The sequence below is a fragment of the Gorilla gorilla genome, chromosome 11 (genome assembly GCF_029281585.2).
Source record: "Gorilla gorilla gorilla isolate KB3781 chromosome 11, NHGRI_mGorGor1-v2.1_pri, whole genome shotgun sequence".
Classification (NCBI taxonomy): Eukaryota; Metazoa; Chordata; class Mammalia; order Primates; family Hominidae; genus Gorilla; species Gorilla gorilla.
Window position 1 is genome coordinate 80,934,079 of NC_073235.2, and position 17,542 is coordinate 80,951,620.

Consider the following 17,542-nt stretch of genomic DNA (forward strand, 5'->3'; position numbering starts at 1 on the left):
GGGTCCCTCCTTGAATGGGAGCTCTGTTTTCACTCTATTTCACTCTCTTAAATCTTGCAACTGCACTCTTCTGGTCCACGTTTGTTAAGGCTCGAGCTGAGCTTTTGCTCGCCGTCCACCACTGCTGTTTGCCACTGTCACAGACCCGCTGCTGACTCTCATCCCTCTGAATCTGGCAGGGTGTCCGCTGTGCTCCTGATCCAGTGAGGCGCCCATTGCTGCTCCCGATCGGGCTACAGGCTTGCCATTGTTCCTGCACGGCTAAGTGCCTGGGTTCGTCCTAATTGAGCTGAACACTAGTCACTGGGTTCCACGGTTCTTTTCTGTGACCCATGACTTCTAATAGAGCTGTAACACTCACTGCATGGCCCAAGATTCCATTCCTTGGAATCCGTGAGGCCAACAACCCCAGGTCAGAGAACACGGGGCTTGCCACCATCTTGGAAGTGGCCTGCCGCCATTTTGGAAGTCGCCCACCACCTTCTTGGGAGCTCTGGGAGCAAGGACCCCCGGTAACATTTTGGTGACCACGAAGGGACCTCCAAGGTGAATTGAAACTGTAAAACTACAAATGGTTCATCAAATGGAGCCCCAGATGCAGTCCATGACTAAGATCCACCGTAGACCCCTGGACTGGTCTCCTAGCCCATGCTCCGGTGTTAATGACATCGAAGCCACCCCTCCCAAGGAAATCTCAGCTGCACAACCCCTCCTATGCCCCAATTCAGCAGGAAGCAGTTAGAGCGGTCATCGGCCAACCTCCCCAATAGCACTTGGGTTTTCCTGTTGAGAGTGGGGACTGAGAGGACTAGCTGGATTTCCTAGGCCGACTACGAATCCCTAAGCCTAGCTGGGAAGGTAACTACATCCATCTTTAAAACATGGGGCTTGCAACTTAGCTCACACCCAACCAATCAGAGAGCTCACTAAAATGCTAATTAGGCAAAAACAGGAGGTAAAGAAATAGCCAATCATCTATTGCCTGAGAGCACAGCGGGAGGGACAAGGATCAGGATATAAACCCAGGCATTCCAGCCAGCAATGGCAACCCCCTTTGGGTCCCCTCCTTGTATGGGAGCTCTGTTTTCACTCTATTTCACTCTACTAAATCTTGCAACTGCAAAAAAAAAAAAAAAAAAAAAATTCTAGAACTCAAAATGTAGTCACGGCACTCAATGCCACACATATGCATATGAAGGCATAAGGCAATCATGCAGATATATGAAATACTTGTACACTGTATTGAATGTAGAATGGTTATAAATTTATTTTTAATTATGTAAATACAAGTTTTAGAATGAATCATCTTCCTATTCATGTGGCATTATCTGTCATTTTTTAAAAACAAGTTCAAAAGCACTTTGTATGATAATGGGACAAAAAAATTAGAATTACAAAGTTTAGATTATAGGGTGACTTCTTAATATGGATACAGAAAATTGAGACAGGTTCCAAACCAAAATAAAGAATATTGAGTTACTTAGTTTACTTCAACGGAGCAGGTTTTTTTGAGGGAAGGCGATGAAAGAGTAAATGATTAAGCATGTGAAAAAGTATTAGAAAATTGAGCATAGAAATGAAGAAATATTGGGAGGAAGGAAAAGACAGTACAGATTCTTGTTTTATAAGGTGTCAAATTATGTGCTAGCCATATGTATTATTTACTAATCTCATGGTTGTGTTACCCCTATGTATACTTTTGTTTGTTTTTGTATGTACTCATCTGAAAGCCCTCTATTTTTAAATAGAATTTTTGATAGCGTAAAGAAGTTAAAGGATGAACAATGGTTTGGAAAGAGCAAGTTTCAGAAGGTAGAAAAAACTTTACTTGTTTGGAACTCAATTATTTTGAACAGAGCTATTTACTGTCTGACCATACTTTCCTATATATGCAGTGTAATAGTCCATTTTCACACTGCTATAAAGAACTGCCCCAGACTGGGTAATTTGTAAAGGAAAGAGGTTAAATTGACTCATGGTTCCCCATGGCTGGGGAGGCCTCAGGAAGCTTACAATCATGGTGGAAGGCGGGGAAGCAAGGACTTTCTTCACAAGGTGGCAGATGGGAGAATGAATGCAAGAGGATTGCATGAGAACAGCACAGGGAAAACCACCCCCATGATTCAGTTACCTCCACCTGGTCTCTCCATTGACATGTGGGGATTATGGAAATTATGGGGATTATAATTTCAAGATGAGATTTGGGTGTGGACACAAAGCCTGACCATACCATGCAGTATGCAAAATCTATGTTCCGATAGACATGTGCCCTTTCTTTGGTACCAACGTGATCTTCTACAGCATCTCTTACATACTATTCTCAAGTCATACGATATCATAACTTGACCATGACACAAAATTGCCATGGCACTGTATATCCTCCTTTGTTTGGCACATTTATCAAAATTTGACAGCATACCAATTTGTAATGATCATTCATCATTAGTGACAAGAATGATGGGAAATGAGGTGACATAAGGAAAGAGATAACTAGAGAAAGGGAACGAAAACGAAGAAATTTCATGGCATCAATTTAAAACTATCAAGACAAAAGCTTGGGGTGGCAGACATCTTATAAAGGTTTACAAGAGGGAAGAGGAGTTGCACATTTACAATAATGTCTGAAGGAATACAAAAGCCAGGCAGTCCAGTCTTTATGCTTGCTATAAGAGGCAAAAAGTCTTTGGTTTGGTCAAATATCTTTAAACATTCCCCACTGGAAAATACCCAAGGCTAGAAGCTTACACCAAAAAGTTTAGAGACTGTGTTGCGTTCTTTGTGGAACAGAGATATACAACTATCTTCCTGCACATATACCAAAGGAAGACTCTTCAGTTCTAGGATTTTTATATCGTCTTCATAATGTTATAAAAATGTATAAACAAGTGAAATGCTAATTCCTGGGTCCTTACTGGGTATTTTCAAAATATGAGGCACTTTAACTTTTAAACTATAAAAAAACTGGATATTAACATGCTGGTAAGGTTAAAGTTGGGAAAAGCTTGCAGTTTTTGACATACTATACATGTCCTCCTACATCCTGAAAGGGGAAAAAATGCCCACTGGGACCCAGAGGTCTGTTTCATGGTGCTACAATTCTTGTTTACAGAATAAAGCAGTAGGAAACACAATCATACCATTCCTACAAGTTAAGTTTGCAAAACAGCCTCACATTTATTATACCAAAATCAATGTATTGGGGAGATCAAAATATCTTCTCATAGGGGAAAAATAGAAAATACAACTTGGAGAAAAGTGACTTTGTTTTATACATAAAGTACAGTAAATAACTAAAAAAAAGTAGAAATACAAATATGCTATAGTTCATCGTGTTGGTATACATTGTATTCCTTGGGAGAAATGAAGCCATCACCATCATGGTCATTCTTCTTAAAAATATCTTCTAAAACTGCATCCTGATATGACTTGTCACGTGGCTTCTCATCTTTTTCAAATTCCCTTTGCAAGTAGAGGTTTATCTGGAAGGCCAAAATAACATTCCTTTAATTAAAAGGTATCACAGTGAATTTCCAGTAACTTTGAGGAATAGTTATAATAATGAAACTCGTGCAAGATTACTTATAGTAAATGATACAACAGTATGAAAAGCTATTTGAGGTTTTATTTTTCTTATTCTTTGAAGCAATGTTTTGGAGAGAAACAGGTCTTCAAATTAGTTTTCCCTAAGATGATAGATGGTTAGTGGTACATACTTGAAGATTAATATTTAAACTGAATTTTGTTGAAACTAAATGCTTTCTAATAATCCATGCTGTTCCTATTATCAAAGGAAAATCACGCATGACTGCCATTAGTGAAAGAAACCCAACTGGCATTTCTATAATCTCTAAAACTAATGAATATGTTGTATAATCAATGAAACACAACCATGGGGTTTGAAATAAAATTTAGTATTTTAAGTTTTTCTATGCTTCTATAGCTCTCCTCCAAATCTACATAACTATAATAATCTCTTTAATAATGTCAAATAAAGAAAGGAATCCTGAAGTATTCACTAATTATATAAAATTTCTATATGCAAACACACATTAAAAGTATTGTCCAATATAGTAGCCACTAGCCACATGTGACTAATGAGCACTTGAAACATGGCTAGATCAAAATGAGATATGTTACTATAAATATAAAATATATAACAGATTTTGAAAACTTCAAAAAGTTATCTCATTGATAATTTTACATCGATCTCATATTGAAATGGCAATATTATAGATATATTGAGTGAAGATATAACATTAAAATTAATTTCACCTGTATCTTTTTACTTTTTAAGATGTGACTATAAAAATTTTAAAATTATATGTGTAACAATTATATTTCCTTTGGAAAGCACTAATCCTTATAATAACTAAAGAAAGCAATGCACAATCATCTGGAGGTAATGTTCAGTAAGGCTGGCATTATAGAGGCAAGAGTATTTTTGAAAGCTAGAGTTTGAGAGGTTTTTAGCAATACATATCCCAGGGTCAACCCATTGCAAGTTGACTTTATTTTAGAGCAATCAGTGGACCTTAATGAAGGATACATCAACTGTTCTCAAATGGGACTTTAGTCCTACATGAGGGAGACACATTTTTTTCTTCCAGCCAAAGCTTAGCAATCCTATGTAGGGGTAAACAATTTTTAATACCTTCAAATATTTCTCAGTTTCTAAGTAAGTCAAATTATTTTTACATAACCAATATTGCTGATGCTTAAACTCGACTCCTTTTCCAGTACACTACAGTACAGAGGTACAAAAAGACAGTGGGTAAGAACATGACCTTAATTTTGCTAGTAATGGGTTCCACACTATTTCCACTCTTTAATTTAATAAAATACTGTATTTCCCCCATCCTTCCCGTCTTTATTAATATTAAAGAAAGTTTTTCTTTTTCTTTTTTAAATGTTCCTTCCTGTACACTGATGAAATAGTTTACTTAATCTTTCTGACAATGAATAAAGTTTTTTGTTTGTTTGTTTTTGTTTTTGTTTTTTTAGTTCGTGTTTCTACTTCAGGCTTTGCCTTGGATTTGCTGTGTGGTCTTCTGCAAATTAACCTCTCTGAACCTCAGTTTTGTCATCTGTAAAAGGAGATAAGTAAGTATCTATACTGTAGGATTGATATGAGGATTAGAATAATGATTATGGCCATCAATAAAAGACAGCTATTGTTATTCAAGTTAGTGAAAATCACTCTCATCCATCTGGCAGTAAAGCAGCTGATATCACATAGACATCTGGGGAAATTGTAGATAAGTAGATTACTATTTTGGATTTTCTCTATTTTTATTTTCCAGAAAAGAACTTAAGATCGTCTAATGTCTTACTGAGGAGTATTCATACTGCAGAATGTGGCTCTTGGTGTGCCTGTGATAATGAGTGGTCTGTGTGTATAGGCTGAGCTCTTGGGTACTATGCGAATTCATCTGCAGCTGCTATTCACTCTAAAAAAGGGTGATAAGGAGTCAATAGAGAAGTGATAAGGAGTCAATAGAGAAGTACTCTTTGGGAACCATTTGCCACCCGGGTAACTGCCCTTCTTCTTAAGAACAGGACATGTTCCCTTCTCCTTCTTCCACTGTTGGCCAACCAAGATGCTTGAAGGGAAAGTCATTACTAATATCCTGGTGTAAGAAGTTGAACTGGGTGGGGAAAGGATTGGAGAGGGAAATGAAAAAGAAACAGAGAAAAAGACTTATTTTTATTACTTGAAATCAACCTAGTTAGCTTTTACTACTTACTTATGTGGTAGAGTTACACATTTTTAAATGTCTCCTAACTAGTTAAGAGGGGAGACAGCTGGTTTACTAATTTTAAGCAAGAGTATCGTCAGTGGGACTAAGTAAGACATTAGAATTCAATAAATAGTATTAGACTTGAAACATTCATGATTTTCTCTGAAAGAAGCAGTCTAGGCCCAAAGTTAAAAATATAGTAGTGGGCTGGGCATGATGGTTCACACCTGTAATCCCAGCACTTTGGGAGGCTGAAGAAGGAGAATCACTTGAGGCCAGGAGTTCAAGACTAGCCTGGGCAATGTAGTGAGACTCCATCTCTAAAAAAAAAAAAAAAAAAATTAGCTGGGTATGGTGGCATGCTGCGGGGATCACTTGAGCCCAGCGGTTTAAGGGTGCAGTGAGCTATGATCACTTCACTGCACTCTGGCATAGGCAACAGAGAAAGACCCTGTCTCTAAGAAAAATTTAAAAAATTAAAATGTAAGAACAGTCATGAAGCCAGATTGCCCAGGTTTTGCCCCTTACTACTGTGTGATTTTTGGCTGATTAACCTGATTATTATTTTCCCCATCTAAAAGCGAAGATGATGACAATAGTGTCTGCCCCATAAACTATCATGAAGATTACATAAGTTCACATACTTATGTGCTTATAAATAGTACCTGGTACTAAAAGTATAAAATAAATGTTATCTATTATTATCTTTTTTTTTTTTTTTTTGGAGACAAGGTCTCAGTCTATCTTCCAGGCTGGAGTGCAGTGGCACGATCACAGCTCACTGCAGCCCCAACCTCCTGGGCTCAAGCGATCCTCCTACCTCAGCCTCCTGAGTAGCTGGGACCACAGGTATGCACCACCATCCCTGACTAATTTATTAAATCTTTTGTAGAGACGGGGTCTCCCTGTGTTGCCCAGGCTGGTCTTGAACTCCTGGGCTCAAGCAATCCTCCCACCTCGGCCTCTCAAAGTGTTGAGATTATAGGCATGAGCCACATGCCCAGCCCAATTATCATTATTATTACAAGATCTTTATTACAAGGCTGAGATACAGAAGCTAGCTGGCTGAACTTCTGGCTCCTGTTTACCAACTTTCTAGCCCACTCAATTCAGACCCTTGCTAGCTCTTTTCATCATCCTATGAGGCGTGAATTATTTGCCCTGTTGCAAATTCTTACAGTGCTGTCTGAAAAACAGATATGCTAGTGTAATCTAGAAACTGGAAGAGCACTGTAGAGACAAATAATTCTGGATTTTAATGACTCTGTTGCAGGGAGAAAGGCAATTGAACAGGATGACTCACAAGGTTTATACTGAAAAAGCTTAGAGCTTTTTCTAAGCGCTTAGATTATTTTTTAGGGACCAGCTCTATAAAAGCAGTGATCAGAGCCCATGCTAGCTAGACCTAAAAAGTAATAGTTGTAACACAGATGTATTTAAACTGTGATAAAAAAAATTAGACTATACACATGAAATTGGTTTGAATTACCTCGGCTTTAGAGAGCTGCCTGTCATTGTCCGTGTCTATTTGTTTAAATGTCTCAATGCTCCGTGGTCCTTTGGTCACAGCATAAAGTTCAATCTCAAAAATCAATGTAGCATCCGGTGGAATCTTGCCTTCTGCTAAGGGTATAAATTTTAACAGTTTAACTTATGTAAAGATATAGTTCAAATATCTATTCATGAACTGCCATAACCATATTATATTATTTCATGTTGATAAGAATTGTTATCTGAATACTCACAATTTTTAATTTTTTCTCATCTTTTATAACTTTTTTTGGCTTTTCAATAGTTTTCTTTTTTGTTTTTTTTCTCTTTTTTTAATAAATACTTTTTTAGGAATATTTTTTCCATATGTTTCCAAACCAAGTCAATTCAAAGGACCTATGGGACCACTATTTCTTGATTAATTTAAGTAAAAATCATAAACTTTTTATTAATACATGGATATGACCCTCCATATCTGTGGGTTCTGCATCTGTGGATTCAACCAGTCTCGGCTTGAAAATATTCATACAAAAAAAGGATAGTTGTGTCTGTAATAAACATGTACAGACTTTTGTCTTGTCATTATTCCCTAACCAATACAACAATCTTTTACATAACATTTACATTGTATTAGATATTATAAGTAATTTAGAGATAATTTAAAGTACACCGGAAGATGTCCAGAGGTTATGTGCAAATGTGGTGCCATTTTGTATCGGGGGCTTGAGCTTCTGTGGATTTTGGAATCCATGAGAAGGTCTTGGAACCAATCTCTAACAGGTACTGAGAGACAACTGTACTCTCCTATCATCAATACAGAAGAGAGGTGGCACAGAGAAGAAATGCATGGGCAGAAAAATTGCAAAGCATAGATGAGTAATCTTTTAGAAAGTGATTTTGTGTAGTTATTTGGAAGCATAAATAAAACATAAGTATTAATATATTTGTCTTTCAAATTTTTTATAGACATTAAAAAATAAGTGCAATGATAGAAAAATCCAGTAACATGCTGGGCACAGTGGCTCACACGTGTAATTCTAACACTCTGGGAGACCGAGACAGGAGGATCACTTGAGCCCAGGAGTTTGAGACCAAACTGGGCAACATAGTGAGACCCTGTCTCTATTAAAAAAAAAAGAATTAAAATAAAAATTCAGTAACAATTTTACAAAGAAATTGTATACATTTTTAAGCATTAAGTTGAATACCTCTTTTTATTTTTATTTATTTTTTTTGAGACGGCGTCTCACTCTGTTTCCCAGGCTGGAGTGCAGTGGTGCAATCTCCGCTTACTGCAGCCTCTGCCTCTTGGGTTCAAGCCATTCTCCTACCTCAGCCTCCTGAGTACCTGGGATTACAGGTGCACACCAGGCATTGCATTATTAGTAGAGATGGGGTTTCACTATGTTGTCCAGGCTAGTCTTGAACTCCTGACCTCAGGTGATCCGCTTGCCTTGGCCTCCCTAAGTGCTAGGATTACAGATGTGAGCCACTGTGCCTGGCCAGAATTGCTCTCTTTAATTAAGTTAACCTATTAGCTGATGTCACAGATTTTTTTTTTTTTTTTAGACAAGAATCTTCCTCTGTCACCCAGGCTGGAGTGCAATGGCACGATCTCGGCTCACTGTAACCTCTGCCTCCCAGGTTCAAGCAATTCTCCTGCCTCAGCCTACCGAGCAGCTGGGATTACAGGTGCCTGCCACCAATCCTGGCTAATTTTTTATACTTTATTAATAGAGATGGGGTTTCACCATGTTGGCCAGGCTGGTCTCAAACTCCTGACCTCAAAGGATCCACCCACCTTGGCCTCCCAAAGTGCTGGGGTTACAGGCGTGAGTCACCGTGCCAGGCCATGATGTCACAGGTGATTTTAATAAGTGATGGGCTATTTCAGATAAATATGTCATAAAAGTGACCTGCAAAAATGACTTGCTAAGGGGCAGCGGGTAGCTTGTGTCATCAGTATATTGCCAGTGTCCTACACAGTGCCTAATCTACTACAGGCAGTCCAATATTTGCCGAATGAATGACCCATATCATTTATTTTTAAAATGTTTGTCCTTGGAAGGAAACAGCAATTTCTTTAATAAAAAAGTGAAGCATTCTAGCTAAAGTCTTTATATAGTCTGAAGAGAAAAGAGTTTGTGAGTTATAGCCAAAAGGAGTAGCAGATTAGTAGTTTTCAAAGAGAAAACATAGAAAAGATCTACCCATGCATCATATGACTAACATAAAAGTCCTAACCTAATGCACCACATATTACCTGACTTTAGAGTAGAAGAGCTAGAGATTGAGTCAATGATTGTTTTATAAAACCCATTCCTATTTTTTCCAGTTATCTCCTTATGACAGAAAAACAATTACTCCTGACAATAATTCAAGGCAAACTCAAAACACAAATTCAAATTTCTTTTCTTTTCTTTTTTTTTTTTTTTTTTTTGAGACAGAATCTGTTCTGTTGCCCAGGCTGTAGTGCAGTGTCACGATCTTGGCTCATTGCAACCTCCATCTCCCGAGTTCAAGTGATTCTTGTGTTTCAGCCTCCCAAGTAGCTGGGATTACAGGCACAAGCCACCACACCCAGCTATTTTTTGTATTTTTAGTAGATACGGGGTTTCACTATGTTGGCCAGGCTGGTCTTGAACTCCTAGCCTCAGGTGATCCACCCACCTCGGCCTCCCAAAGTGCTAGGATTACAGTTATACGCCACTGTGCCCAGCCCAAAACTTGAATTTCTTAAGAAAAAATATTGTAGGTACATATGCAGTTTTTGAACAATTTTGCTATAAACATAGAAAATATTGGCCAGGCGCAGTGGCTTATACCACTTTTTTTTTTTAGACAAGAATCTTCCTCTGTCACCCAGGCTAGAGTGCAATGGCGCGATCTCGGCTCACTGTAACCTCTGCCTCCCAGGTTCAAGCAATTCTTATTTGGCTTATACCACTGCGCCTGGCCAGGAGTGCGAGATCAGCCTGGCTGGCCAGGAGTTCGAGACCAGCCTGGCCAACATGGCGAAACCCCATCTCTACTAAAAATACAAAAATTAGCCAGGCATGGTGGCGTGTGCCTGTAATCCCAGCTCCTCGGAGGCTGAGGCAGGAGAATAGCTTGAACCCAGGAGGCGGAGGCTGCAGTGAGCCAAGATCAATCACACCACTGCGCTCCAATCTGGGTGACAGAGTAAGACTCCATCTCAAAAAAAAAAAAAAAAAAAGGATATATTGCCAATTACCTCTTTTTCTTGTTTTTTTTTTTTTTTTTTAAAAAACTAAAGTATAAAAACGAGGAAAATATGCATTTGCTACGGAATTACTTATATTTAGAGAAGCAGATCAAAGAAGTAGGAATTAAGGTAAAGAATATATACATACCGCATGTATTGTTATTTAAGCACTAACAAGTCACATGCATTTCAAGACATGCAGGGTTGTTCTGTGACATGAGACAAGGATATTTTGCAGAAGAAAGACTTCTTCAAGTACTACCTAAAATAAAGTTATAGCTAATGTTAGGTCTTAATAACAACTTACTTTTAAATGCTTATTTAATCAAGAGGTTGTTTGTTAAACAGTTACTTAAGGTCTACACTGCAACTTTTAAAATAATGTAATCCAAGGTATTGGATTACAATGCCTAATGTAACACAGCCAAGGTCAGTATTAACTATGGTCCAATTAACACTTTTTTTGGGCCTCAGTTTCCTTACTCTGTAAAATGAGGGTGCTGGTGGTATTACTAGTGAGATTAATCACTTTAATGTTTGTTAGAGATACCTCCAATGGAATATGAACTTGTTTCACGTCAAACTTCTATATCTCTGCAGCAAGTTTCTGATTTATTAAGAGCTTAGGCAGCCTGGGTAGTCATTCATATCTAAGCATAAATTAGTTTATGAAAAAGATAAGCTAAGTGGTCCTTTGCCTGATGGCGGTGAACCCTGGATGAGCACCTGATGATGACAGATGTGTGTGCTCTAGGCAGATAGGAGAGTGGGTGCTCTAGTGGCAGGCAGAATGTGGAGGCATCTGAAGACACAATGCAAGACAGAAAGGAAAACTTTGAAAATGAGAAAGAGACTGAAAGGCAAACTCTGCCTCCAACATTTTGCCTAGAAGTGGCCTCAACTTTTGACAACATTTTTAGCACAAGTATTGCATTTGACTTAATTTATTTTCAATTTTCCTTCTCTTTCTCCTAGGTTCCTATAGAAATAAAAACAGGATATATGAATTATGGTACCATGGGAGCTGTTCTGATGGGATCAAATTATTGGCAAAAAGCATTAAAAATAAAGCTGAAGTTATCTGGAAATTGTCTCTTTAGGAGTTTTAAGCCTGACTGGGTCTGACTCAAAGCACTGACACCCCCCAACCACCCGCCAATCCAGTGTGGGGCACTGATGCCCCGATTTTGCTGGAAAGAACTCTTAATGATTAAGACAACTGCCTCAAAGAAGGCATGCCACTTCCATGAAATATTTGGGAGCAATGCCAATATCTCATTGTGGAAAATTAATCTTTACTATTTCAAACCGGTGGAGTCAGCAGTGGCTCTAAATAGGGTAAGGAGGCAAAGATTCTTTCTGTATAGCCTTCAAGCAGCAACACGGAGCAATAACCTAACTAAGGATGCAAGGTACAGCCTATTAGGCTGCCCATCCTCCTGCCTGCTTTAAAAATTTTCTTCTCTGTTCTGCTACATGCAATTTTTGTAATTTAAAATTTTAATTTTGGAAAAATTAATACATGCCCTATAAAACTTTCAAATGGTACAAAATGTTAGAGTGAAAAGAAATCTTCTCATCCTTGACCCTGAGGGCTCCTTCCCAGGAACACTTAATGTCATCAGATGACTGCATATTCTTCCAGATGTATTCTGTGTAGATACATGCATATGTGAAACTCCTCCTCTGAAATGAAAGCTCATAGAGGATTGGGAGTAGTGTCTACTTTGGTCACTGCTTTATGCCCAGTGCCTAGAACAAAGCCTGGCACTGACACTCAATATATATCCCAAAAGTGGAATATAGTCTTGTCCACTTTTTTTTTTGAGCCAGGGTCTTGCTGTGTTGCCCAGATTGGAGTGCAGTGGCACAATCACAGCTCACCGCAGCCTCGACCTCCCAGGCTCAAGGGATCCTCCCATCTCAGCCCCCTGAGTCGTTGGGACCACAGGCGGATACCGCCACGCCTGGCTAACTTTTTAATTTTCTGTAGAGATTGGGTCTCCCTACATTGCCCAGGCTGCTTTCAGACTCCTGGGCTCAAGTGATCTTCCCACCTTAGCCTCTCAAAGTGCTGGGATTATAGGCGTGAAGCCACCATGCCTGGCCTCCACTTTATTTTTAACATATTAATAAGTATAGCTCTACTTCATTCTTTTTACTGGTTACACAGTAATTCATTGTATAGATATACTATAATTTATTTAACTAATTTCCTATTGATGGATAGGCAGGTGGTTTCCAACCTTTTGCCACCCTCCCACCCAAAAATGCCTGCAGTGAATGTTCTTTTACATATACCTTTGTGCACATTCCTGGAAATGGAACTATTGGATAAGGAGGCATGTGCATTTTCACTTTTTTTTTTGAGATGGAGTCTCGCTCTGTTGCCCAGGCTGGAGTGCAGTGGCGCAATCTCGGCTCACTGCAACCTCTGCCTCCCAGGTTCGAGCGATTCTCCTGCCTCAGCCTCCCAAGTAGCTGGGATTACAGGCACACTCTACCACACCCAGCTAATTTTTGTATTTTTAGTGGAGACGGGGTTTCACCATATTGGCCAGACTGGTCTCGAACTCCTGACCTGAAGTGATCTGCCCACCTCAGCCTCCCAAAGTGCTGGAATTACAGGCATGAGCCACCACACCCGGGCCTGCATTTTCACTTTTGATAACAATTGATAGAGAAGTTGAATGATTTCCATTCCCAGCAATAATGCTGGTTTTTCCATGCTTTTGCCAAGTTGTTTTGTCTTTGCTAATCTGATGAGTGAAATATGATGTCTCATTTTTAATTTCTCTTTAATTATGAATACAATTAAGTATTCTCATAGACTTAAAGGCCATTTGTAGTTTTTTGTTAGTGGGTGCTTATTTATGAATTTGGCCCATTTCTAGGGATATGTCATTTTCATTATTGGTTAGCAAGTCTTCATACATGTTACAAACATTTTTCCCGCTTATTTGCTTTACCTAGGTTTTCAGATCTTTTTGCTCTAGGATTTTTAAAATGACAAGATATTGAAAGAATAAGATCATTTCTTGCACATTTGAAGGCTTGTCCTGTATTGGGGTAATAATGACTGACAGCCTATTATATCTCAGCTGTTCCTTTTACAATGTGCCCGTCCTGTCCTTTTACTCTAAACCCACATGTTCCAGTTTCTGAGTTTTATGAATTTAACTTTGGTACTGCTTACCAAAGATCTGTGTTATAAATATTTATGTAATAATAACATATGCTGAAAACAAATAAAAGTGCTTAAGGTAGAGCTTATAGAATATATATAATCATCATGAGTGTTGCCACAATGTAGAAGAAAGAACTCTGGCCAGAGATCTATATTCAAACAATGTCATATTATCCTTATAAGCAAAAAGAGGGGACTGGACTGAACTAGATAGAGCTTAAGGTCATTGGGCTTTACTGTTCTCTTTATTTCATCTATCATTTTTTACTTCACTTTTTTGTTTTTAATTGTGGTAAAATACACATAACATAAAATTTACCATCATAACAATTTTCAAGTGTGTTGTTCAGTAAAGTACGCTTACACTACCATGCAACCAATCTCCAGAACTCTTCATCTGGCAAAACTGAAACTCTATACCCATTGGTCAACAATTCCCCTTTTCCCTCTCATTTCAGCCTCTGGCAATCACCCTTCTACTTTGTCTCTATTAATTTGACTACTCCAGGTACCTCACATAAATGGAATTATACAGTATTTGTCTTTTTGTGACTGGTTTATTTCATTTAGCATAATGTCCTCAAGGCTGATACATGTTGGTGCATGTCTCAGAATTTTCTTCCTTTTTAAGGCTGAATAATATTCCATTTCATTTTTTTTTTTTTTTGTAGAGCAGGGTCTTGCTGTTGCTCAGGCTGGTCCTGGCCTCAAGTGATCCTACCACCTTGGCCTCCCAAAGTGTTGGGATTACAGGCATGAGCCACTGTGCCTGGCTTCCATATATGCATGTATTCATTTTGTTTATCCATTTCTCTATGTATGGACATGTGGCTTGCTTCCTTCTCTTGTCTATTGTACATGGCTGCTATGAGCATGGCTGTACAAATATTTCTTTGAGACTGTGCTTTCAATTCTTTCAGACCTACATACCCAGAAATCTATTAATCATTTTTTAAATATAACTAAAACAAGAAATTAAAATTAAACATCTTACCATAGCCTTCCGTTCCGTATGCAAATGAAGGGGGTATAACTACTTTTCGCTTTTCTCCAGGGCACATATCTGTCATAGCAATGTCTAGGCCTTTTATGACTTGCCCAACACCAAGAACAAACCATTTGGGGTGGCCTTCATTTTGTGTCCGGCTATAACAAAAAACAATACTTAAGTAAACTGATTTTAAGAAATCAAACTTGAAAATACAGCTGGGCATTTAAAATTGGAGTCCTCTCTAACCATCATTCCCATATAATCACTCTTTCTAAAACCCTTAATGGGGTGTTTGACTCAAACTTCCCTATAATCACCAGAAAGAAGTATGATTTGCCCAAAGTTAATCATTAACAGCCATCTCATTTTTTAAAATTGTTATCTTTACAAAAACTATTCAACAGTTAACTTTTTAATGGGTCTCCAGCCCCTAACTAGGTGCATGGCTTGTACAAAGAACTCATTTAACTCCCTGGGTTTGTTGTAAAAAAATGATAGGGCAGGTTTAGCCTCAAAAAGTCATTTTAATAGTAATTTAAAATGGTATATTTTCTTATTAAATTCTAATGATATAATTTATTAAATTCTTATTAAATTATACAATTGTATAAATTCTTATTAAATTTCTCTATTTTACTCTAAATGGATGGAACTGTCTTTCCCAGTCCTATCTTTACAGGGTAAAGAAAAGATTCTCCCTCTGAGTAATAAGCCATCAATTAAATCAGAGTAGGCACCAGGTGGAATGAGGGAGCAGGGCCCACCAGAAGTCACCAGGGAAGTAACTGTTTTTCTTGATAGAAAGTGGCCACAACCTATAAAAATCGTGCTTCTGAAGGCCAGAATTAAATCTCTTTATTCCATGTATTCCTCCGTAAAGACTCAATACTTCTGGCAAGGGAAAAATGTGAACATCCTTATAGGCAGAACCTTGATTTAATTCTGGAGGTCCCAAGGGTAATGGTGGTGGTTGATGTGTGTGTGGATGTATCGTATTTTTGATAATTTATTGCCACAACATTTTCAATACTTTAAACAAAAATATTCAGTTTATTAGAGAAACACTGCCATATAATGTGATTTTTTTTAATGAATAAAGGGCTCAACTTTTACCGTTAAAAAATAAAACCCCAACCAACCAACCAATGAGGCTTCCGCTTGGTGGAGGCAGGCAAGATTTTGTGCAACTGGACGCACGGGCAGCTCGCAGCATTTCCTACCTGCAGTAGAATTTCGAGCCGTCTTTAGCCAGGTAGCCGTCATAATGGGCATTTAGTAGGTCTCCCTTCTTGCTTGTCTTAGAGCAGTTTTCTGGACGATGCAAAACTTCTATTTTCACTTCTTCGGTGCTCTCCTCTTTCTTTTGTCTCTGAGCAGTAAAAAGGCCCCACAGATAAAAGAAAACAATGAATCTGAATAAGAAATGCATGGTTTTTGGCATCGGCTCCAGCAGAACACTGCTCTCCCTCCCGCGTGTCACTCGCGCCCCGTGGATGTCCCGCGGCCGAGTTCCGACGCGTGGCAGGCGTTGTCCTGCGTCACAAAGGGCCGGGGCGGGGCCATAGATGCGGCCCCGCCCTCTCATGGCCCCAACCCCTCCGCCTCCCGCAGCGGGCTCAGCGCGGTTAACGCTGTTTCTAGGCCCTCGGGCTGGCTGTCCTCAGTCTCTAAGATCGCAACGCACACTCGCTCCGCTTCTTCTCGCTAAACCCGCATATTTTACAGCAGGTTTCCTCAGGGTTCGGTGACAACATTCGCATTTTCTAAAATGAAACTGACATAAGACGAAATAAACAGCCTGGGATGTCGTAGAGTCAGGGAATATGGTTGTCATTTCTGGAAGCAAAAGGCTTCTAAGACTCCTAGGGAACGAGCAGATAGATACTGGGGGGAGGGAGAGGCATGCTGGAAAAGGAGCGTAAAAAATAGGCTGGCGGTGGCCTTCTGGGTGCTTCGGGGGTGTCCTTGAAGCGCATTCTCAGGTCGGAGTCTTGCATTCAGAGGTTCCAGGCTGAGTCGCACAACCTGAAGGCCAGCCCGATGCAACGAAACTGCGGTACCGCAACTCCTCTGCCTGGCTGCAGGCGTTTCCGAGAGCCGACCTCCACAATTCGGCATCCTCCGCTGGCTTGCATTTCTTTTCCCCGCCACTCGGGGCCGCCCTTGATTCGAGGGCCTCTGGTAGTGCGGGGAATGTTCTTTTGACTTTTTTGAACCAATCCCATGGGATACGTAATTGTCCACATCAGTCAAGAAAACTTGAGTATTGGGCATGTTGTCCCAATCTCACAGCTAATACGCAGCAGGGATTTGGTCAAATCTGTGTGACAACACCACTTCACCACCAATTTTAGTATGAAAACCTTTAAAATACACAGAAAAGTTGAATTCTACAGTAAACTCTCCTACACCCACCATCTAGATCCTGTCATTGAACTATATTATATTTATTACATATCCATCCATCACTCTATCCATCCATCAATTCGCCTTGTTTCCAAGTGAATACCCAAAGACTACCCAAACCAGAAAACCAGCAAAGGCCTTCTGCATTCGCCTGGATTAAGTTCTGGGAGTAGAGGTGCTATTCTACCTCGGTGATGCGAAGAAAAGCCGCAGCACTGAGCCTGATTGATGTGCTTTGCTTAAAGTTTGCAAAATTCCATAAACCTGAAAATTACTGTCGATTATGCAAGATGACGATTGCGTCCAAGCAGGAGTTTCAAAAATCATAAAAGCTAGGGGAAGTCCCCATTTCTAGACTAAAATTCCGAAGTCGAGTTCCATGTTTTATATTCTAAATAAAATTGTGGCTATCCAAGGTTATCGGCGTGATGACAGTTTCTTGGGGGCCCTCGCCATTCCTTGTCAGAGGACCCCGTCTGCTGCACATTGCCTTCCTAGGAGAT

The 17,542-nt window shown here is 39.3% G+C and overlaps 1 protein-coding gene across 5 annotated transcripts; it reads right to left on the minus strand.

The window, feature by feature from the left end:
* Window positions 1–1,242: 1,242 nt before the first annotated feature.
* On the minus strand, window positions 1,243–16,235 carry FKBP7 (FKBP prolyl isomerase 7). Of its 5 annotated transcripts, none has more exons than XM_004032869.4 (4): window positions 15,854–16,235; window positions 14,637–14,788; window positions 7,228–7,361; window positions 1,243–3,479 (listed from the first exon to the last, which is right to left on the minus strand). In XM_004032869.4, exons 1-4 carry the CDS (start codon window positions 16,216–16,218, stop codon window positions 3,318–3,320), a joined length of 813 nt encoding a protein of 270 aa, XP_004032917.3. In that variant the 5' UTR covers window positions 16,219–16,235; the 3' UTR covers window positions 1,243–3,317. The 5 variants fall into 5 exon arrangements, 3 of the variants coding, with proteins under 3 accessions (XP_004032917.3, XP_018877205.3, XP_063551098.1); XM_019021660.3 differs by having other exon boundaries at window positions 7,228–7,358; window positions 15,854–16,195; XR_010129633.1 differs by lacking the exon at window positions 1,243–3,479 and adding an exon at window positions 10,604–10,717 and having other exon boundaries at window positions 7,224–7,358.
* Between the last annotated feature and the right edge of the window lie 1,307 nt (window positions 16,236–17,542).